This window comes from Phoca vitulina, unplaced genomic scaffold (genome assembly GCF_004348235.1).
Source record: "Phoca vitulina isolate PV1807 unplaced genomic scaffold, GSC_HSeal_1.0 scaffold13, whole genome shotgun sequence".
Lineage (NCBI taxonomy): Eukaryota > Metazoa > Chordata > Mammalia > Carnivora > Phocidae > Phoca > Phoca vitulina.
In genome coordinates this window covers 46,085,879-46,109,301 of record NW_022589716.1, presented here as the reverse complement: position 1 = coordinate 46,109,301, position 23,423 = coordinate 46,085,879, and the positions used below count along the sequence as shown (strand labels likewise).

At 44.0% G+C, this 23,423-nt stretch overlaps 1 protein-coding gene across 1 annotated transcript in view; it reads right to left on the bottom strand.

The window, feature by feature from the left end:
* RUVBL1 (RuvB like AAA ATPase 1) overlaps nt 1-18,481 on the bottom strand; it is a 42,187-nt gene extending 23,706 nt beyond the window's left edge. The window contains exons 1-3 of the mRNA XM_032412052.1: nt 18,250-18,481; nt 14,376-14,462; nt 7,336-7,468 (exon numbers count right to left, since the gene is read on the bottom strand). Of these exons, the coding sequence (XP_032267943.1) occupies nt 7,336-7,468; nt 14,376-14,462; nt 18,250-18,390 (361 nt within the window). The 5' untranslated portion in view covers nt 18,391-18,481. The remainder of the gene's footprint in view (nt 1-7,335; nt 7,469-14,375; nt 14,463-18,249) is intronic.
* Nucleotides 18,482-23,423: the final 4,942 nt, after the last annotated feature.

Below are 23,423 nucleotides of genomic sequence, written 5' to 3'. Positions count from 1 at the left end.
TTACAAGTTTTCCGAGGCCACAATTTCCAAAGCAACCCCCCAATAATAAAGCACAATTTTCAGATTAGAATATTATCAGTGAAGGCAAATGTCTCTCCTTGTTCTAAAGATCAACCACATTAGCTGTTCAATAAATGTTTATTGTCAAACTAAGAACTGTTGGCAAATTAATTTTTAGAACATGATCTCAGTGCCTTTTTATGAAATGTTTTTGCTGCCTAAAGTACTTCACTCCTTTTTGGCTTCGCCAACTCCCCAGTTCAAATACTTACTCCTAGAAAGCTTGCCTGACACACCTTCTTCCTTACCCTCCAGATGACTCCCATGGCAACCTGTGCCTCCCACCCGGCACTCATACATGGGATTGCTGGGACTCGGGAAACCTGACTCCCATCTGCTAGACTGTCAACAGCCACACACATAAGTGGATGAATGGAGGAAGTTACTCGAGGGTATGGGGGGTGTCATCAGGCAGACCATCCAGTACCCAAGAAATATGTCTACGGATACTTCCGCACATTCTCTGTAATGACGGAGATCTCTAAGGAGGTTGCTACATGATGCAACAGCCCAGGTCTACCATAACACCCCCAAACCTAAAACCCTAAAACCCCAACGCTGGACCACACCTTTCTGCCTTCAAAGTCAACACAGGCATGTCCCTGCTCACTGGTGCAGGGGGACAGGGAAGAGCGACTGGAGGGGGCACAAGGAGCTTCTGGAATGGTTGTTTTTTTTTTAGGAGCTTCTGGAGTTCTAATGTGTCTCTTGATGTCGGTGCTGGTTACATGAGTGTATTGACTTTATGAAAACTCATTGAGCTAAATACCTATGATTGTGTTTTTTCTTCTGTGTGTGTATGTGTGTGTGTATATATATACATATATATACACATATATACATACCCATATATATATATATTATGCTTTAATAACATGTTAAAATAACAAAAAGAAAATTGGGTTTGTCTAACAAAGCAATGATAATTACTAGTAAGTAAAGGTTTTCTTACAACAGGAAAACAAATGCATACCACTGAACACCGCTTCTCTGAAAACACATGCACTCACACACAAGCTCTCCCCAGTTCCCAAAGTCTGGGGTCAAGGGACACAAATCCTTTTCTCCAAAACCACAGATGTATCACAGGTAAGTTAACAGCCAATAAATCCGTGTTCCAAGGATTCTACATCAACAAGAAAACCATTTTCAGTCACTGTACCTGCCCATCAATCCAGAGGCAAGAAAGGAAACATCCTTGGGTCAAACTAGTTGAAGATGCATCCAGAAGGAGTCCCTACATTTAGGGAAAGCTGCAGGCCACACCAGGAAGAACACACTATAAACCTCTAACTGTGGCGGCCTCTTCACCCATGTAAGTGGCCTTCCCACACAGTCTACAGAGGGCATGCATGTCACTGCCTCATTTGATCCTGCACTGGAATCCTGAGGACGAGGGAAGGGGCCAGCACATCCCAACCTAGCCCTGTGAAACAGCCAGAGGGAGCACTCCTTATGTCCTTTTACAGATTTTACAGAGGGGAGGTCAGCTCCAAGAGGGGAGCCAAGGGTCCTTTCATCCTTCATGGTAGACCCCAGACTAGAGTCCAAGTCTTCTGGCTCTGACACCAGCTTCTTCCCACCACGCCACACCACACCACACCACAGGGCGCCAGCTGGCTGACAGCCTTTCCCACAACACTTGGCTCTGTCCTTTCCCCTTCAGGTAACATGTGCCCACTGACCTCAGCAGTCCCTTTCTGCCAGCCCTTGGGTGTGAGCCTAGTCTCCATCTAATTTAAGTTTTGCCCAAAGGAAAAAACAGAAATGTAAGGGAAACCCATAGGTTAAAAAGATGTAAGACACATATCAACCAAGCTATCATGCAGATCCTTATTTGTATCCTGATTCAAATAATAATTCAAAAAATTTTCGAAAAAGGAAAAACACACTATAACATGAGACAACTAGAAATTTGAATACTAGGTATTTGATGACATCAAGGATTATATTCGTTTTTTTCTAGGCATGACAGTGGTATAGTGGGGTTTTCTTTAAGTCCTTATTTTGCAGAGATACATATTGAAATATTTATGGATGAAAAAGTAGGTCTGCAATTAACTTCAAAGGATCTGGGAGGGGAATGATGGGGGCTATAGATCAATCAAGATTAACTATGAGTTGAAGCCTGGTGATGGGACCATGGGGGAAGGTCATCACTTGACTCCTTTTTGTACATTTGAAACTTTTCAAACTAAGAGTTAAAAAAAAAAAAAAAAGGAAAAAAAGCAATGAAATACTGTTCTACCACCTCTAGGATCACTACAATTAAAAGCTGACCATATCAAGAGTTGGTGAGGATGCAGAACAGCGGGAAAATTTGCACTGCAAATAGGGGTGTAAATTGGTACAAATACTTTAGAAACAACATGATATAATCTCCTAAAGTTGAACACATGAATACCCTATATTCTGTAATTCAGCTTCTAGGTATACACCTACTAGGTATAGGCGTACTACATGAAACAATACCGATGACTCTCACAAACATAACTTTGTGGAAAAGAAACCAAACACAGAAGAATATTTACTTCTACACTGCCTGATTGCATATATGAGCTTCAGAAACAGGCATAACTACTATAATGTTAGAAGCAAGACAGTCATTAATTTGGAGAAGGAAGAAAGGATGGAGATTGGGGGTGGACACAAGGGGTACTTTGGGGTATTGGCAATACTCTCTTTCTTGACTGGGTGCTGACTGCATGGGCTTTCAGTTTATGATAATTCACTGAGCTATACACTTATGCTCCAGGTACTTTTTTGTTATGTGCACACAAAATGACCAAGTCACTTTAAAAAGAAAAATTTAAGTAAATAATACTAGTGAGACCTGGCAAAGGAGGCACACCGATGGCTTACATTTAGGAAACAATATTCTGGGGCGCCTGTGGCTCAGTCGTTAAGTATCTGCCTTCAGCTCAGGTCATGATCCCAGGGTCCTGGGATCGAATCCTGCATCGGGCTCCCTGCTCTGTAGGAGGCCTGCTTCTCCCTCTCCCACTTCCCCTGCTTGTGTTCCCTCTCTCACTGTGTCTCTGTCAAATAAATAAAATCTTAAAAAAAAAAAAAAAAAAGGAAACAATATTCTAAACCTCAGCTGGAGTCTACATCATGGTTCTCTCACCCTTTAGTATCATGATAGGCCTCTACAATTCTTCAGACCCTGGCTGGACTCAGACCATTTGCCTCTGAGTCTCAGGGGTTGGGACTACCATTATCATTCATTTAAAGCTCCCCCAGTGATTCCCGTGTGCAGCCACAGCTGAGAACCACTCATTTAAGGAGTGAAGAACTCCGTCCTACTCACAATGTAGAGCCGTAAAACTACCTCTGATGACAGGTAGCCCAGATAGGGTTTGGGTGTCCTCACCATCAAGCCACCTCTGTTCTGATATGGAAACAGCCCAATGGCACAAAGAAACACTGCCAATGGTGTCAGACACTCTCGATCACTTCCCACTTTTAAACGTGGTCATTATCTTATCATTGGGTCAGTTGCCTTCTTTCCCCAGAAACCCAACCAGAACAAAGACTCTCAGATATTAAAGTTAAGGAGAAGTTCTACTCTATCTTCATTCAATCTGATAGCCCTACAAATGGAAGTTTTGGAATGGCCCCAAGAGAGGCTGTGTTTCACCTTTGCCTTTCCAAATTCTTCGTTCCTCAATATCGAGACTAAAATTTTCCAAACCTACATGAATGTATCAGAAGACTGTGACATACTTGGAAAATTCTGTACTTTTAAAATGAACTTTGATTTTTTTTAAATCAAAACTTTTATATCCCACAGAGATAAATTCCTTCCAATGGAATGCTCCCTCTATTTCCTGTTAATGACCATGACATGAAATTCCTTGAGTGGGGAAGAAAGGCATTCCCGTCTCTCACTAGTCCCTGTGTTTGTTTAGAAGTCGCTGTGTGCTGACAAGCAGGGAGGGGATGTGGTTGACGGACAATGAAAGCGGCTGTTAGCCAGGGAAGGGAACAAGCTGGCGCTCTCTCTGGCAACGGCAACACAAATGACACAGGTTTCATCTGCTGGCTCAGGTTTCTAAATCCCTGACAGGCACCTTCATCACGTCAAGGAAACAGCACAGACTCCTTGCTTTTAATTTCTGGTCAGCTTACCGCTTCCTCCCCATCCCTCTGCCAACTTCACAGGAATTCAAAGGCAGAGGAAGATGGGCAGGGATCCTTTTTGAAGACAGTCAATGGCCTGCCTTTTTATTTTGTGGCAGGATCAAGAAATTCTCTTTACCTCAGTGCCATCAAAAGAACTGCACTGCCCCCTCCCCTCAAAAATGGCAAATCACAAAGCAGATGCCTAGGAAATTTACCTCTATTTTTCCAATTTTAAAGCATTAAAGTTACTTTTATGCAACCTCAACACATGCACTTATGTAAAAGTCAGTTTTGTCAGATTTTATCAATCAGAAAAATAGTTTTTAGTAAATAAGAATACATTTTAGATGTACTTAGATATTTGAGCCAGTTGTAATATCTTACAGTTTATCTTATTAATTAGTGAGTTAAATAAAATCTTTGGCACATGTTCATTAAGTTTTTAAAAAGGACTCAGAAAGATTTTAAACCCCAAAGAGGGTCTTTCGAGCCATGTCCACTGTTATTCCAGATACAATGCAAAAGTCCAAAGAGAGCAAGACATGTAAGAACACCAGCTGAACCCCACAAACATAAACACTGCTAAAAAAAAAAAAAAAAAAAAAAAGCAACACCTGAAGTAGGTTCCATCTAGATAAAGTGTAAAGGGCAAAATTCTACCACCCCACTGCACCAGCTCTGCCGAGCACAGAAGCCGCGGCCACACAGCGCTCGCACCCTGTGGGTCGGTGTGGGACAGGCGACGGGCTGTGGCCAGCCAGGGCATGGCGACACCTGTGTGCTGGCCCTGCTCTGCACCTCGAGCTGAGCGGTGACTGCGTGTTTACCTCATAATTAATCGTTAAACTACAGGCATGCTGTACCTGCTTTTCTATATGTATATGATATTTCAATTTAAAACAGCCACCAAAACAATGCAGTGTTTCCAGTAACAAAGATTTCCGGTAAGGACTATTTCGCAGTTTAAAAAAAACCCTGTATCTACATAACACAAAGCTTGGCCTACAGACACGGCTCATAATCCCTCTGGTTTAGAACAAGAGTCCCACACTCAGGTGCTCGCAGGGACCCAGTACAGGCAAGCACCCAACGGGGAAGGTCAAGAAGCAGAGCAGGCCCCTGGGGGGCTGTGACGCAGTGCCGCACAAGCCCGCTCTGCAAAGGAGCACTGCTCGGCCCCAACCTGGCTGTTGCTGTGTGGAAATGAAAGCTTCTCTCCAGAAGCCAGAAAGAAGGATTTTATAGGACATTCCCCAATTTCTAAACACTGGCAACTAACTCAAAATTCATTTTAAAAAACCCTGTGTAAACCAAACGAAGTATATCTATCGCCAGACACAGACTGAGGGCTATCTTTAGGCAAAGGCTTCTGTTTTCCACCTGCTTTGCAGTCCATCCTCTTTTCTCATTCAGAAAAACTTGACTAAGCATCCACTCTGTGGCAGGAACTGGGGCTGCAGTAGATACTCTACCCACAGCAGACATTTAATAAACACCCAATCTGCTCCTCTCCATTCTTTCCCATCCCCCAAGATGGCCACCTCTCTTTCTTGCAGCCCCACATCTAATCCTTCAGGCAATTCTGTCAGCTCTACTATCCCACTACATCCAGAATCCGACCACTTCTTATCACCTCTGCCATCACCACCCTGGCCCAAGCCACCACCATCTGCTCAGACTCCTCACAGTCTCCCTGCTATCCTCTCACTCTCCTCACTGTCCACTCTCCATCCCCCAGCCAGAGGGGGATTCTTGGACATCCAAAACTACTCTCCAACTGCTTCTCCTTTCACTCAGCGAAAAATGCAAAGCCCTCATCGTGGCTTGAGGCCCTACATGATTGTACCCCTGACCTAGACTTTAGCAGTCTCAAGGCAAGGATTCTGGGCTAGACAAATCCACTCTTTCTTAAACTTTCCTCATTTCCTCAAAGTTTTCTAGCAAATTTCCTTAAGAATGTCTACCTTGGGGGCACCTGGGTGGTTCAGTCAGTGAAGCATCTGCCTTCAGCTCAGGTCATGATCCCAGGGTCCTGGGATTGAGCCCTGAGTCAGGCTCCCTGCTCAGCGGGGAGTCTGCTTCTCCCTCTACCCGCCCCGCCCCCACTCGTGCTCTTTCTCTCTCTCATGCTATCTCTCAAATAAATAAATAAAATCTTTTTTAAAAAAAAGAATATTTACCTTGTTTTGACTACCAAAGGGCCTGGAAAACTGTATAGGCACTCTGACAAGTGTTTATAACTCAGCAACTGTATCCTAGAAATAGACGCCTACATGTGCAGAAACACATCAAGTAGTTTTTAATATCTTAAAAGGAATAAGCTATTTCTACATGTAGATGTGAGGGAAGCTGGGATTTTCCCAGAGCTAGGGAAACAAAAATGGAGCAAGGAGACTGGCCCAGACATCCCCGCTGACAAGAGGTAAATACTTGGGAAAGGCCATTTTTTTTCACAGCAGATCTTCAGAATATGGGCTCTAGAATCAAACAGATACAGGTTCAGACTGTAACACTGCTACTTACTAGCTGGGTTACTGTAGGCAAGTCATTTAACTTCCTGAGATTCTGTTTCATCAGATGCAAAATGAAGTCAGAGAACTTTCTCTTAGGGAAACAAAAGGCTATAATCAATGTTGGGGGGGCCTGGCATATAACAAGCACTTGATATGGTAGCTCCCAGCCCCATGAGGGTGGCACCATAAGCCTCAAATCTCTGCCCATCCCCACATGGTTTCCCCACTCTCTGATAGGCCACAATTCTGGCTCGATATCCAGGACCAGGGGCATTCCAGCATCACGACACACAAAGCTTTTGGCTTAAGTCCAAGCCTTTTCAGTGGACAGTCATCTCTAAAAGCATAATAAGGCTGCCAGGAAAATCTGACTTGTTTTTTAAGAAATCACTTCACAGCCACATTTATTTTGTCAGGTGAGAAACCCCAGCCCATAGCCAGGGCTCACATTTGCCAACTGCTAAAGTGCTTCAATTAGTAAAGTTGGGTTCTTGTTTGGCTTGCAAAGATAACACTAATGGTGCCAAAAGAAAAATGGTAGTACAACAAATATAAGTCGTAAAGGCATTTGCACAACAAAGCAGCTTCAAGGCACTGGGCAAGTGAGAAGAATTCTCGCCACAGACGTGATACTCACCAATGGCCCTGCGGAAGTTCTCCATCAGCACCTCCGTCTTCTTGATCTCCGTGGAGTAAACTTCACTCCCCACCATTGGGCAGAAAGGGACCTTACTACCCAGCTCCTGAGCAATAGCCAGAGCTAGAGCTGTCTACAGAAAAAGTGGAAATGCACTTGTTTTACATTCTTGAAAATACAATAATTCAGAAACATATGCTATTAAAAAAATATGAACCAGGAATAACTGAAAATCTAGTCCTTTTAGTTGTAACATCATTTAGCATGTTTCACACAATAAATGCTGCATGACTTTTGTGGACAGGCGATTTATAACCCAAATGGCATCTTTAATCATCCCTGTAATTACAACAGTTATCACTCACTGACACTTACCAGCACAGGCCCGACTCTAAGTGCTTCACGTGACCCTCCACTCACCCTATGAGGTAGACACTAAACTCTCCCCACTTTACAAATGATGAAACAGAGGCACTGTAGAGATTAAAACACGTCCTGGGAACCATAATCTAGAAAATGGCAGAATGAGAACTTTAAGTCTGGCAAAGGGTTCCAGAGATTGTGTTCCCATCATAATCAGAGCCTGCCTCTCTCTTCCTCTGCCCCTCCCCCTGCTCATGCGTGTGTGCATGCTCACTCTCTCTCCCCCTCTCTCAAATAATGAAAAAAAAAAAAAAAAGCCCTGGCAGGCAGGGCAAAAACTGGGTTGTAGTCCTGGTTCTGCACCTAATTTTCACGGTGACTCTGGGCACATGGCAAATCTCGGCTTCTAAAACACTTCCCTCAGTATCACAACAGGGCCCTGACCTAATGGCTCGGAACACTACTCCGGGGTGGTTTTTACAGGCACAGGAGGACACCAACCTCCAGCCCATCAGAAAACTACTAATCAAAGAATGAATCACATGACATTCGCTTTGTAGTAAGTGGCCCGCACATGGTGAAGAATGATGCATGAGCTAGGTTCTGAAGCTATGAGCTGGTCCTAAGTTACACTTGAAGAACATGCCCTCGTAAACCACAAACTGATTTTTAATAAGATAGCTACAGCTGGCAGATCCTAAACACAAGTAGATTTAACAGCTGCATGGTCACATATCAAGTATGAAAATCCAATGCGTTAGAGCTGGTATGGGACAGGGAAATGCCATGGTGTCTGAATGCCTGTTTTCATCTTTGCTCAACTTTGAAACAAGAGCCTGAGGAAGGTCAGTTTCCAAGGTGTAGAGACTAAGCAAGAAAGCAAGCCTGCAGTGAACAACAAAGTACATCTCTGAAACAGTATTTTAAAACTGGCCCAGTAAAGGTTCCTCTTAGAAGGAACCTTTTCAATGCCATTTTGGTGATGTTTTAAGATGGTAGAATGTGTTAGAGAATCGGCATGTAGTATAGCACACAAGCACTGGCGGGAAGTGCCTGGGTGGCTTAGTCGGTTGAGTGGTGGCTGCCTTCAGCTCAGGTCATTGTCCCGGGGTCCTGGGATTGAGCCCACCCGAGTCGGGCTCCCGGCTCAGCGGGGAGCCTGCCTCTCTCTTCCTCTGCCCCTCCCCCTGCTCATGCGTGTGTGCACGCTCACTCTCTCTCCCCCTCTCTCAAATAATGAAAGAAAAAAAAAAAAGCCCTGGCAGGCAGGGCAAAAACTGGGTTGTAGTCCTGGTTCTGCACCTAATTTTCATGGTGACTCTGGGCACATGGCAAATCTCGGCTGCTCCATTTCCCCACCTGTCAAATCAAAGTCCTAGCTTAAATCACAAGTCACAAACTAGTTGCCCATAGCCTGTTTTTTTTTTTTTTAAATTATTAACATAATGTATTATTTGTTTCAGGGGTACAGGTCTGTGATTCATCAGTCTTACACAATTCACAGCGCTCACCATAGTACATACCCTCCCCAATGTCTATCACCCAGCCACCCCATCCCTCCCACCGCCCTCCACTCCAGCAATCCTCAGTTTCTTTCCTGAGATTAAGAGTCTCTTATGGTTTGCTCCCCCTCCAGTTTCGTCTTGTTTCATTTTTCCCTCCCTTCCCCTATGAGTCTCATGTGTTTTTAAACTCAATTTGTTGCCTATTTTTTAATGTTCGGAAATTCCACGTAAAAATCCAGGTATTTAGCTTCTTTTGAGGACCTAGAAGGTCTGGCCACAATGGGCCCGCATTACCACGTGGTGACACCTGGGGTGGACCTCTAGAACAGCTGCCACCTTCGGTGAGGACATGCCACTCTGGCCACCCTGAGCCCTCGTGCTTGTACCCAGGCACATCCCTCATCCCCATGGCCTGTCTGAGTAGGCACCTGAGTTTGTGACCGCGGGGCTGATACCTCTAAAACTGTCATTCTCTGGTACTCTACAAGCGAAGGGAAAATCTCTGCAGCATGACAGGGTACAGTGTGAGGAGCAGACTCTAGTACCACATCTACCTTCTATCCAAACCCACCACCTTCTCAGCCACTCCTTTCTCACCCAGGTATCTCCACAGGCCCTGACTCCACACCTTCAGCTGTGAACTTCAAAGACAGAGACTATATATCTGGTTCAATGGTATCCCCCTCACCTCAACCTAATACAGAAGAGAGGATCAATATCCTTCTACTAAAGTATGATAAATACTTGGTTAAGAAATGCTTCAGGTGTGTCTAGTTTCTTCCATTTCCCAGAAGGCAGGTATACAATATAGCTATTACACCCACATCTGTGCTAGATGGTGCTAGATCACTTATATGAGGTCTCACTGAATCCTCCCAACTAGCCTATGAACTTGATGATCTAGTATTTGATAGTGTATTTGATATTTGATAATGTATTTGATAGATTTAGAAACTGAAACACACTAACTCATCCAAGGTCAGTTACCAAGCAGCAAAGCCAAGATGCAAACCCCACTCCCCAAGACGTTATTTCTTTGTGAGCACCCCCTATGTAAGTGGCAAGTGGCGCACAAAAAAAGAGGCTGTTGCCAAAAGAAGACTGAAGAAACCTATTTCAATCTCATCTAAACATCTCCTTTCTCTAGAGCCTAAATATAAAGCCCCATTATTAATAGCATGACGTCCTCAAGAGTGGATTGTCTATATGAACCACGTATTTGCATCTCTAAAATAAGCACCATATTTCTGCCTGCCACTTAGTTAAGTTGCCTAAACCATTGGTCCCATCAGCGCACTGTAGAGCAGGAGAGTTACCACACGCCTTCATACACATGGAAAGAGACTGTAGTGTTGGGAACCTCTTGTATTTCCTAGGAGGAAAATGCTACAATACTACAAAAGGAACGAAGGGGGCACCTGGTGACTCAGTCAGTTAAGCCTGACTCTTGATTTTTGGCTCAGGTCATGATCTCAGGGTCATGACATCGAGCCCCGAGTCTGCTTGTCCCTCTCCCTCTGCTCCTCCCCACCGCCTGCGCTAGTGCATGCACTCTCACTCTTTCTCTCTCTCAAATAAATAAATAAATAAATGGAACGAAGAATTTATGCTGCCAGGAATATGACACACTAGAAAGAGCCATGGAAAATCCTTCCTGTTACAAAACACCCAGAAATAAAGAAATAATAAAAAATCCAGAGTAGTAAACTATTGTTGCCTTGAAAGTTTGGAAGGTTTTGACAGATGGCAGAAACCTCAGCAAGATATAGTAAGAGAGAAACCCCTCGAGGCGCCTGGGTGGCTCAGTCATTAAGCGTCTGCCATCAGCTCAGGTCATGATCCCAGGGTCCTGGGATCGAGCCCTGCATCGGGCTCCCTGCTCAGTGGGAAGCCTGCTTCTCCCTCTCCCACTCCCCCTGCTTATGTTCCCTCTCTCACTGTGTCTCTCTCTGATAAACATATAAAATCTTTTTAAAAAAAAAAAAGAGAGAGAGAGAAACCTCTGAATAGAAAGGAGCCCCGAAGGACTATGAATGAGTAGAAAAGGTGAGCCATAACAAAAATATCCTAACGTACAAGGTATAAACTTATCCATCCTGCCATGGCTCTGGGTGAGGAGAAGAGTCCCCACAGCATGCTCTCAAACAACTTTAGGATTAGTCTTTACATTGATGACCAGAAAACCCATGCCACAAATTTCATTGCAAGTGCCCTGGGTAGGGCAGGAGGGCCCCTCACAACACTCTGAGAAGAAGCCTCACAGAGTTGATCGGCCAAACACAAGTTCACAAGCAGACAGAGAATACAGAAAAAATGAAGACACTGAGTCATGAACAAAGAACAAGAGGCTATAAAAATAGCCAGATTAAAAAAAAAAAAAAAAGCCATATTTTGAAGGGAAAAAAAAAACTGAACTTAAGAGGGGGATGTTCCTTCTTTACCAAAAACAAAACCATAAGCAAGCTAATTCATGTGGAATGACAGATTTAGAAAATCACCATTTTGCAACCACCAATGTGGTAACTGATATAGCAATAACCATCAGGGAATCCTACACCCTTACGGTGAAAGGATATTTGCAACATCTCAGTGCGTCACTTCCGATCACTAATTAATTAAGGGAACCAGGACCTTCACAGCAGAACTTGGCCTCTGGCCCACCCGTCCTGTCAGCCTCCTGCTGGGATGCAATGGGATACAACATCACCAGTGCAGGGTTCCACCAAGTGTTTAACATTTCCTACTGATGAAACAATCAGACAATCAAACAATCAGACAATTGTAGGCCAGCTGTAGGACCTTCTTACAAAACAACTGTCCTGGACTCTTCAAAAATGTCAATGTCAAAAAAGAAAACAAAACCAAAAAGGGCTGAGGAGGGTTACTGTTTAGATAAAAGGAGACTAAAGACACAACAATGAATGCAGTGTGTGATCTTTGATTGTATTCTGAATTCAAAAATATAAAAAAATGACACAACCCCAAACTGGAACGACCTGGAGAAATTTTAATATACACGAGACATCAGCTAATAATGTTAGCATTTTTTGGGCAGACGCCGGTACTTTGGTGTCATAGGAGAATGTCCTTGCACTGACTTCCAAATGGTTCGGAAATAGAGAAAATGCAAATGTCACAAAATATTTACAATTACTTATTTACATGTGGGGTATAGAGTGGATGATCATACCATTCTTCCAACTCTTTTTAGGTTTCAAATTTTTCAAAATGAAAAAAAGAAAAATATTCAGTGGGTTGGATTAAACAGCAGCTTAGTTATAGCCTACAAAACAATTAGACTGGAACAGAGGTCTAAAGAAATTACTCAGAATGCAGCAGAGCCAAATATAGAGAAAATACAAAAAAGAGGTTGAACGACAAAGAAGACAAAATAAGAAGCTCTGGCCCAGGGTTTCCCAATGTTGGCACTACTGGTATTTTGTGCTGGATAATTCCTTCTTGTAAGGACCATCCCGGTGCGCTGTAGGATGCTTAGCAGTACTTGTGGCCTCCACCCACGAGATGCCAGCTGCAGTCCCTGCTCAACCAAATTCTGGCAATCAAGAATGTCTCTAGACCTGGCCAATGTCTCTTGGGGTGCAAAACTGCCCCAGGCTGAAAACCCCTGCAATCAAACATCATCTGACTGGAGTTCCAGAAGAGCACAAAGAGAATAAGGAAATGCAACATCTGAAGAGGAAAAATTGTAGTGATACATATCACAGTGAAGAGGTATCAAGAGATACGTATCATAGGGAAATACCAAAACCAAAAACATCTCGAAAACATCAAGACAAAATCCTCAAAACTAGACTTTTCAAAAGCAAAAAGGTAGCAAGCTTCAAGAGAAATAATACCAAGAGAAAACAGCTATCAACAGAATTATATATCCAACATAACGATCTTCCAAAACAAGGGCAACATAATAAATACAAACCTGAGCTGGCTACCAACAAACTTCTAGAAGCAACTTCTAAATGATGTACTTTAGGAAGAAGAAAAATGGAGGGAGAGGGAAGGGCTAAAATATAAGAAGGAACAGTAAGCAAATAAATGGTAAATACACTGGACAATCTGGTGTTGCCTACAGAGAGATAATTAAAGCTCACATTTACATGGCACTTGAAAGGTTCTTCACGAATACAGCACTTCTTCCTCTACTGTAAGACACTAGTATAACATATACCATCAATTCAATTACATGATTTCAAAAGGATAAGGCAAGTCATTATCTTACAACTGACCAGTGTAACAACCGTCTGAAATGAGGCACGTGCTACTTCAGAAAGGGTGAACATACTTCCCACGGCAAGTCAACACCAGAGCTGGAATTTAAAGCTTATTTCTTTAAAAATGCAATCCCAAGCTCCTACAGTCCCATACCAAGTGGCCCTGTTGAGGAACATGCATGACTCAAATTGGGGGCTCTGGTCCATTTCGTGTATCTGGTCAGTCCCCTCACAGATCCCAACAAGTTGTATTGCCTCCTCTGCCTAGAAGGCCCTTTTCTCCCCTGCAAAGCCAAACTCTCTCCCAACTCTGCAGGGCAAATGTCAAGTCTCAACCCTTCCAGCTTTACCAGGCCTCAGTACCACCTCCAGCTCAAATCCTGGCTGCATTTAAGACGAGTCAGTATCTCACAGCTTAGTGGCCAACTTAAGTATTTTGTGCTGTCATGGTTTCCTCTCTCTGCCCTGGACACTGGAAGCCCCTTAAAGATAAAAATCATCTAATTCCTTTCTTCTTTCTTTTTCCCCATCTCTCACACAGCCAGAATAGTGCTAGGTAAAGTTAGCCTTCAAAAAAATGGTCACTGACTGATTTTCTTTCCCCCTTAAGTAAGATGTCATCCCCAAGATTTAATGATGCCCTAGGCCAACAGAAATGTATTTCCAAGGCAAAGGAGACTGGAAAGAGATAAAGGACAAATTCTAGACACAATGGAGACCCCTCCAAGGACTTCATCCTCTCTTCTTTGGAGGTCAGCCAGGATAATTTGAATTTTAGGAGCACGGGTTTTAGATACTCAATTGTATTACTGCACATTAGTTTTTCAAACATACATATAACCAATTTAGCTAAACAAAGACTAGTTAAGACACGAATTCAATTTGGCTTAAACATTAAGATCATTCTCTTGGGTAGATTTAAAAAATGAAAGAAAATGAGTACCTTGCCAGTTCCAGGAGGTCCTGCCAACAAGACAGCTCTTCCAGCCATTTTCTTGCTTTTGATTAATTCTACTATCACACCACATGCCTAGACACCACAATGGAAAGAAATAATAAATCAGTATTAAAATGTTTCACATGGGGAAAAAGTCCAGTTTCTGGTCCAAACAATTCATACTCAATTCGGCCAACACTGAGCGCCACTACACTGCAAGCACCGTTCTAGGTACTGGGAGCAGGGGAGGGCGACAGAAAAGAAAGCCTTGTGGTCTTGGAGCTTGTGGTCTAGTGGAAGGGACACACACAAAAACACTGTAGATGATCACTACTGTAAAAAAAGGGGTAATGATCTGGGGAGCCCTCTCTGAGGACACTGTATTTGATATGTGAAGCTCCAGACAAAGGGAAGGCAGTGTTGCAGACAAAGGAAACAGCAAATTCAAAATGCAGGAATGAGCTTGGCATATCCAAGGGACAGAAAGGCTGCGTGACCACAGCATAGATAAAAGGAGAATGGGAAGATGAGGTTCAAGAGGCAGGCAGAGGCCAGGACTCACAACAGGATTTTAGTCCATAGTAAAGTTTGGATTTTAACCTACATGTAATGGTAAGCCATTGAAAAGGTCTTAGGCTATGCATCCCATGATGATTTCTTTTTAAAAGACCTTGATGGCACTGTGTAGAGAATGATTGGTAGGGGTACAAACGGGAGCACTGATTTCTAGCCTAGGGGCCAAGGGTAGACTCCAGGGGCCCACATACCTCCTGAGACTGGGAATGAAATTGAAAACAAAACTGCGTATAGATGTTCCAGGGAGGAGAGTCACAGCTTTCATCAGATTCCCAAATTAACCCAAGAATCAAGGCATACACTACTAGTTGGCCATCAGTTAACTCCCAGAATGTTGCAAAGCAAATGCTGCACGTGAGGTTAACCTAGGGCGCCATAAGATTAATTGAATGCCTTTCAAATCCTCAAGAGTAAATTACTTATGATTTGTTGTTATACCTTAAGTTCATACTAACGCCAACACTATTAAGCCATTTACAGCATATACATACATATACATATAGGTATATAAATATGTGTGTGTATATATGCAAATTCCATAAATGGGTTACTGATTTTTACATATTTTAGAATATTTAACTATAAAAAAGGCTGAGAGTCACACTTACTGAACACATATCCCAGGACTACAAGGTTTCTTACATTGATTTAATAACCTAATAAATTACTTAGGGCAGGCCATAGCTCTTCTCTCCAGGAGGTGACAGGGTCTTGTGAACACATCTTATCTCCTCTACCACTACTTCCTATGGACTGTGGAGAAGTACCTTGGTCCCACACTTAGATAGCCACTCCAAAAATGTGGGTTCAAAGAATGCATGTGGATGGGCTATATTCCATTTCTGGCTCAGATGGAAAAGCACAGTACCCTGAAGAAAGCCCAGAAGCTGTTCTTCAGCTGCTGCATTTCTAAAAAGAAAATAGAGCCAACAACTATGGTCTTTCCCTAGAGCCTTGTGATATCATAATCCTCAGCACTCTTAGGGAAGAAACTTTCCAAACCGTGGATGTGTATGTACTCTTACTGACACACTAGGACCTCTTCCATTTACTCTCTCTAAGTTTAAGCTCCAAATCCTCTCCAGTGAGATATGTTCAGTGAATTCTAAAATTTAAAAAAGAACTGGAAAGGCCTTTAAAAGATCACCTAGTCTAACTCTCTTATTTTTTCAGAGAGGATATTGAGCACCAGGGAGACTGCTGATGTGACCAGAGTCATGCAAGGACCTGGAAGCTGCAGCAGGATGCCTATTATTTCAATAAATAAATAAATACTGAGCCCTGATGAGTAAGGTTTGGGTATATAATCATATTTAATCATCTCTATTGTCAGGAAGCTCATATTCATAAGGAGGCATAAAGCGTCAGAGTTAAGAGCATGGATACTGGAGGGTGCATGGGTGGCTCAGTCAGATCATGACCCTAGACTCAGGTCATGATCCTGGGGTCCTGGGATGCAGCCGAGTCGGGCTCCCTGCTCAGGAGGGTGTCTGCTTCTCCCTCTCCCTCTGCCCCTCCCGCCGCTGGTGATTTCTCTCTCTCAAATAAATAAATAAAATCTTAAAAAAAAAAAAAAAAAAAGAGCATGGATTCTGGAATCAGACAAGCCTGGGTTTAAATCTGGTCTCTAGGGGCGCCTGGGTGGCTCAGTTGGTTAAGTGACTGCCTTCGGCTCAGGTCAAGATCCTGGAGTCCCGGGATCGAGTCCCGCATCGGGCTACCTGCTCAGCAGGGAGTCTGCTTCTCCCTCTCCCGCTCCCCCCTCTTGTGCTCTTTCTCTCTCTCACTCTCTCTCTCAAATAAATAAATAAAATCTTTAAAAAATAAAAAAATAAAAAAAAATAAAATAAATCTGGTCTCTACCACTACCCTCTGAGTGACCTCAGACCTACCTACCTAACCTGTGTGAATCAAATCTCCTCCTCTGAAAACAGTTCATAATAGTGGCACACACGCTAAAGGGCTTAAGAGTAAAGTGTACTACTGTCTGCAACTTAACTTTGAAATGCAAAAGTGGACTGATGGATGGATAAATGAATGGATGTAGGATAAACCAACAGAGTAAAATGTTCATTGTAGAATTTAGGCACATAGGCATTCACTATACAAGTCTTTTAACTTTTGTTAACATCTGAAAAGTGGCAGAGTAAAGTAGGTGACAATTATTAGGGTGGAGGTAAAAACAAGACAATGGAGATAAAGCTGCCTGGCACATTAGCAAGCCCTCAGCCAGTGTTAGCTATTTTCAGTAACAGGTCCTCAATAAGCAAAAGCTGGATAAAGAGAAATTTCAAAGTCCCCCTGACCCTGTCAATATTTCCATTTTTGTAAAGATGATGCTCAAAATAGAAATTGGAGGCTTTTCTTTGGCCCTTTCTTCTAGCACAATCTGGCTGGGAGGCAATAGTCTTAACCTTGTACTAAGTGCATGTGTCTGTAGCTACTAAACCACGGCAAGGCCAAAGGGCATGGATCTGACCTTAGAGCACAGCAGGCTAAAAAGTAGCTGTAATATCATAGAGAGAGCACTGATTTGAGGGTCAGAAATACATGTGGGTACAAATCCCAGCACCACCATTACTAAACTGAGTGGCAATTTTTTCATCTGCAAAAAAATAATACAAAAAGCTTGAATAATTTCGTGATTATAATGTAGGTGAAATGACTTGGCATCACTGCCACTTAAGTGGATTTGATTGGAATGGTCAAAAAGGATGCTGGAGTGTGGCTGAAGAGGACTGCTCCTCTCCCTAATTCCCATTTCCCTCCTTCAGTCCCCAAGCCCTGGAAACCAAAGTGAGTTTTCTAAGGTTGATCACTTCCCTACTTTAAAACCCCCATAGCCTCCCACTGCATTCACAGAAATCCAAATTCTTTACCATGTCCGACAAAGCCCTTCAGGAACTGACCTCCACCAAAATGTAATAATTATTTTATTTACTGGTTAAACGTTTATCGTCTCTCACCACACTAAAATGTAAGCTCCGTGAGAGCAGGGACCTTAACTAACTTCTTCCCAGCTTACCCCTGCGTCACGAAGAGAGCAAGGCACAGAGGAGGGGACTCAATCGTGATTTGCTGTCAGTGAGGCGAAGCAAGCAGTCAACCGCCCGCGTGGGGTCAGCACCTGTTCTCCTGGAACTGCCCCTCTCCCAGTCCCAGGGCGGACCTCCCTCGCCGCCCCCCCCCCCCCGGAGCCCATTCACACTGCCCTACGGAAACGTCGGCGAGACATTCAAGCGCGCACCCCGCCCTGAGCCCCCCACTTCAGCGGCCTCTCAACTCCCGGCCCCGCCCGCCACACCTCTCGCGCGTTCTCCTGGCCCACGAGCCCCGAGGCCGCCTGCTTGGCCAGGCCGCTCTCGTCCAGCCCCAGCCCCTTCACGTGGCTGTGGGACGCGATGCGCTGCGTCTTCGTGGTGCTCTTCACCTCCTCGATCTTCATCTTGCAGACGCCGGGAGGCAAAACCAGCGTGGAAAACGGAGAGCGAGTACCACACGCCCAGCACCTAGGTTACCATGCGGCTGTTACTAGGGCGGTTTGTCAAGGCCCGCCTTACTCGGCGTTCCATTGGCGAGGGCGGGAACGCCTCCGCTCTCCATTGGCTTTTGGCTGCGCCCATCGAGGCTGCCGGTAGGGCTCCGCCCACCCACTTCCGGCTGTGTCTCGGCGTTGGCTTCCCCCGCCGCCGGCACTTCCTGCTCTGCTCCTAGGGTGAGAATGGGAAAGGTTCTCCTCCGGGGTTTGATCTAGGGCACTAATGTGGGGTCCTGAAGTCCGGTCCCTAATCGTGCCATCCTATCATCACATTTGAACGTCATACCCTTCTGCGGAGTTCAAGTCATTACCTCCGATTTGGAGATGAAGAAAGCAAGTTTAGAGCTTAAACTTTGACTTTTGCTTACTAAGCAGTTTTCTGACTCCCAAGTCTTTGCTTTGCCTCCCTGGGGAGGCCAAGCTCAACCAACCACTCCCACCCTGGCTCCGCTCAGGATCCTCCCTGGAACTGTTTTCCTCCGCTTCTCCTGGCCTCCACCCTCTCCCTTTATTTAAATAAAGTTGACAGTGAATAACATGTTTCCAAAACTCTACCTCCCTGTAAGGTAGTCCAAGTCCTAATACAGATGAAGATGCAGACTAATCACAATAACTTGCCCCAAAATAATCACATTACTGCAGCGAATAATCAGCAGAACTGGAGAGCTTGACTGAGGACTTGAGGCTCCACAGCCTGTATAATCCTCATCCCAACCCACAGCCTCAGATGACACAGCCAGCAAATATGTCTTGTCAGAAGTGACACTCCTTTATGACACTCCTGAATGATATTCACACTCCTCGTAACACAACGTACTCTCCCCATCCATCCATTCATTCAATAAACATTTGTTAGTACCTGCTATGAGCCAGACTCTGCAATACACTAGGGATGACAAAATCTCCAGCAAGATCCTTAGTTGACAAGGGAGGTCCTTAGTTAAGAAACTTGCAACATGAGATGTGCGGGAACAGGTATATGCACCTGGTGTGCAAGCCCAGAGCAGGGCCACCAACAACAGCCTGGAGAGCCCAGGAAGGCATCATGAGGAGAGAATGCCTGTGCCAGATCTGACCAATGGGAAGACTTCCTCAGGAGCAGTTGGTATGTTCCTATTTTACAGATGAGTAAACTCTGGTCCAGAGAAAAGGAGGGACTTGCCTAGAGCTTAAGAGAGCTTGAATCAGGTTTGAGACAGACCTGAAGTCAAATCCTACTGTAGTAGTTTCTGACTGTCACTTCTTATACCTCTCCAGTATTTTTGAATCTAGGTTTCTATTCGCAAGATTATTGGGTCAATGTTTGTCTCTCTCACTAAACTGCAGGCATTGTGAGAGTGTAGACCGCATTCGTATTCACCATTTTAACCCAAGTGCCTGGCACATAGCCTGGCTCATAATTAAGGCTTCTTATGAATTCAAATAAGATTCAATACCACCACATACATGCTTAAGTCATGCAGTTTTGCTGCATGTATTTTAAACACTGGGTTTTATGGGACTTGGTAGTGATTTCTGTCCATGAAAAGAAGCTTTTGGCATTTTCAGAGCGTGAAAGAGCAGAGGCAAAGCCTTGGAAGGCTGAATACGCTACAGGTGGCCTATGATTCATCAACTCTAGGACACCAAGAAGGTTGCTTAGCATCTCATTGACTTTTTTCCTGGTCATTACCCATAAGTAAGGAGCAATTCCTTTCACCCCATAGAGGAAGAAAGCTTTCCCCCAATTATAGTCAAAGTGAGGCATTCTATAGGACTAACTTCTTTGTGCCTTGTTCAGTTAGGAGAGAAGACCTTTTCTACATTTAGTATTTTAAGCCCCAGACTTTGGTATGAAGAGGATTTCCTTCCAGAGGAAATGGGGAGGGGGGCGAGGGTTGGGGAATAAGGATTTTGGAGCTCAGGGGAATCACTAGGAACACTTGATCCAGTGGTTTTCAAACCACATTCCGTGAGGTTGTTGAATTCCTCTGTGGCCAGTATGTGTGGGGAAAGGGAAGGCTGAGGGAGCAGGAAGGCTGAGGGAGGAGGATGGCTGTCCCATGCCCCACCTCCCCTTCCCCCAGAGCTGTTCCATCACGGATCCAGTCTAGCATTCTCATTTCGAAGATGAGGATACTAAGGCCCTTAGAAGGGATGGAGTTTGTCCAAGATCATAAATCGAGCAAGTGCCTGAAAAAGCCTAGACCCCACATCCAGTGTAGAAAGAAGCTGGGCCTGGTGGCAGAGCCAGACAGTTCCCTTCAGTTCAACAGAAGACTATGCAGCAAGCCAGTGTCCAAGATACACAAGGTGAGTAAAGGGCAGGTGAGGCCCACAGTAGTAGACATATTTTGGCTACCCAGCATCCATCCTGCTTCTTCTGGCTACCATCAGTCTAACTTTCTTTAGAGAACCACCAATCACTAACTTTGAGTCTGAGTGGTTTGGATGGGTTGACCCCACCCCATAGCTTTGTTTCAGGAATGGACATGGGACCCTGGCCTGGCCTATCAAAGTATCCCACCCTCCACCCGCAAAAGGATGATTGGTTCAGAAATGTGAGCAGACAGACCAATGACATGTGTCCTGGTATTTTTACTGGAAATATCAAGAAAGAGACTTGAGTCATGGGTTTCCAGGTCATCTTTGCCACTTTATGGAAAGACTCTGCCTGAGAATGAAGCCAACACAAAGGAAAAGAAAGGGGGCAGACAGGGGCACCTGGGTGGTTCAGTCTTTAAGCGTCTGCCTTCGGCTCAGGTCATGATCCCAGGGTCCTGGGATCGAGCCCTGCGTAGGGCTCCCTGCTCAGCGGGAAGCCTGCTTCTCCCTCTCCCACTCCCCCCTGCTTGTGTTCACCTCTCTCGCTGTGTCTCTATCTGTCAAATAAATAAATAAAATCTTAAAAAAAAGGGGGGGGGCAGACATTCCTAATGAAATCCTTTACATTCTCTGATACAGCCTTGCCCTACTTGCAGTGTATATGCACTGATATTGGGGCTTAAAATAGATTGAGTTAGGTATCTAACCGTGGGTACTGAAAATCTTTATCAATGCAATGACATATAGACAAGGAATTGTGTGGACTGCTACATTCCAGCACTGTGCTGTGTGACACTCCCAGACTTGCCAGCATTCTCATTCTCTCACTCCTATGACCCTTGCTCTTTCATGTCCAGTTCCTTGACTCCACTTTTCTCCAGTCCAAGCTTGATCATCTCAGCCACTTGTTTCTCAACCCCTTCTGCTTCTTCTTTGCTTTGGCTTCTTTCACACCTGACCTTTGAACCCACAAGCCCAGGTCAAGCCTACCCCTGCCTTCACCACTGCCTCCTGAAGGCAGAATAAAGAACCTGGTAATGAACTCTCACATATGTGATTAAGGGTGCAAAGACCATTCAATGTGTCAATGGGAAAGGACAGTCTCTTCCACAAACTGTGCTTGGGAAACTGGATATTCATGTGCAAAAGAAAGAAGTTCGTCCCCTATCTTACAAAATATACAAAAAATTAACTCAAAATAGATCTAAAACCTGCACTTAGGAACTGTACCTATAAAAGTCTTAGAAGTGGGGCACCTGGGTAGCTCAGTCAGTTAAGCATCTGCCTTCGGCTAACGTCATGATCTCAGGGTCCTGGGATGGAACCCTGCATCGATCAAGCCCTGTTTCTCCCTCTTTCTCTGCCCCCCCAACCACTTGTGCTCGCTCTCTCAAATGAATAAATAAAATCTTTGAAAAAAAACTCTTAGAAGAAAACGTAATGGTAAATCTTCTAACCTTGAATTTGACAAAGGTTTCTCTCTCTCTTTTTTTTTAAATTAGATTTATTTATTTATTTGAGAGAGAGAGACCAGGGAGAAGGGCAGAGGGAGAGGGAAACTCAAAGCAGACTCCACGCTGGGCCCAGAGCCTGATGTGGGGCTCAATTTCACCACCCTGAGATCACGACCTGAGCTGAAGCCAAGAGTCGGATGCTCAACTGCGCCAACCAGGTGCCTCAAATTTGGCAATGGTTTCTTAAATATGGCACCAAAGGCATAAGCAACTAACAAAAAAATAGAGAAGTTGGACTTAATAAAAATTTAAAACTTTTGTGCATCAAGGACTCTATCTCTCAACAGAATGAAAAAATAACCCACAAAATGGAAGAAAATATTTACAAATCACATATTTGATGAGTGTTTAATATCTAGGAGATAGAAACGGCTCCTACAACTCAACACAAAAAAATGAACAACCCATTAAAAAATGAACAAAGGACTTGATAGACATGTCTCCAAAGAAGTTACACAGATGGCCAATAAGCACATGAAAAGATGCTTAACATCGTTGGTCATCAGGGAAGTACAAATCAAAACTGCACTGAGATACTACTTCACACCCATTAGAGTGGACTACAATGAAGAAGAAGAAGTTTGAGGAGGAGGGGGAGGCTGAGGGAGAGGAGGAGAAGGAGAAGGAGAAGGAGGAGAAGGAGAAGGAGAAGGAGAAGGAGAAGGAGAAGGAGAAGGAGAAGGAGAAGAAGAAGAAGAAGAAGAAGAAGAAGAAGAAGAAGAAGAAGAAGAAGAAGAAGAAGAAGAAGAAGAAGGAGGAGGAGGAGGAGGAGGAGGAGGAGGAGGAAGGAAGAAAGGAAAGAAGGGAAGGAAAAGAAAGAAATAACAAGTATTGGCAAGGATATGGAGATATTGGAACTCTTGTGCACTGCTAATGGGAGTGTATAATAGTACAGCTGTTGTGGAAAACAGTTTGTTGCTCCTCAAAAAATTAAACACAAATTTACCATATGACCCAGCAATTCCACTCCTAGGTATATACTCCAAAGAACTGAAAACAGGAACTCAGCAGATAGCTGTACACCAATGTTCATAGCAGCATTGTTCACAGAAGCTGTGATATTGTGATTTATAATAAGAAATACATATTTGGTCTGTTAAAAAAGAAGCAAGAGACCCAAAA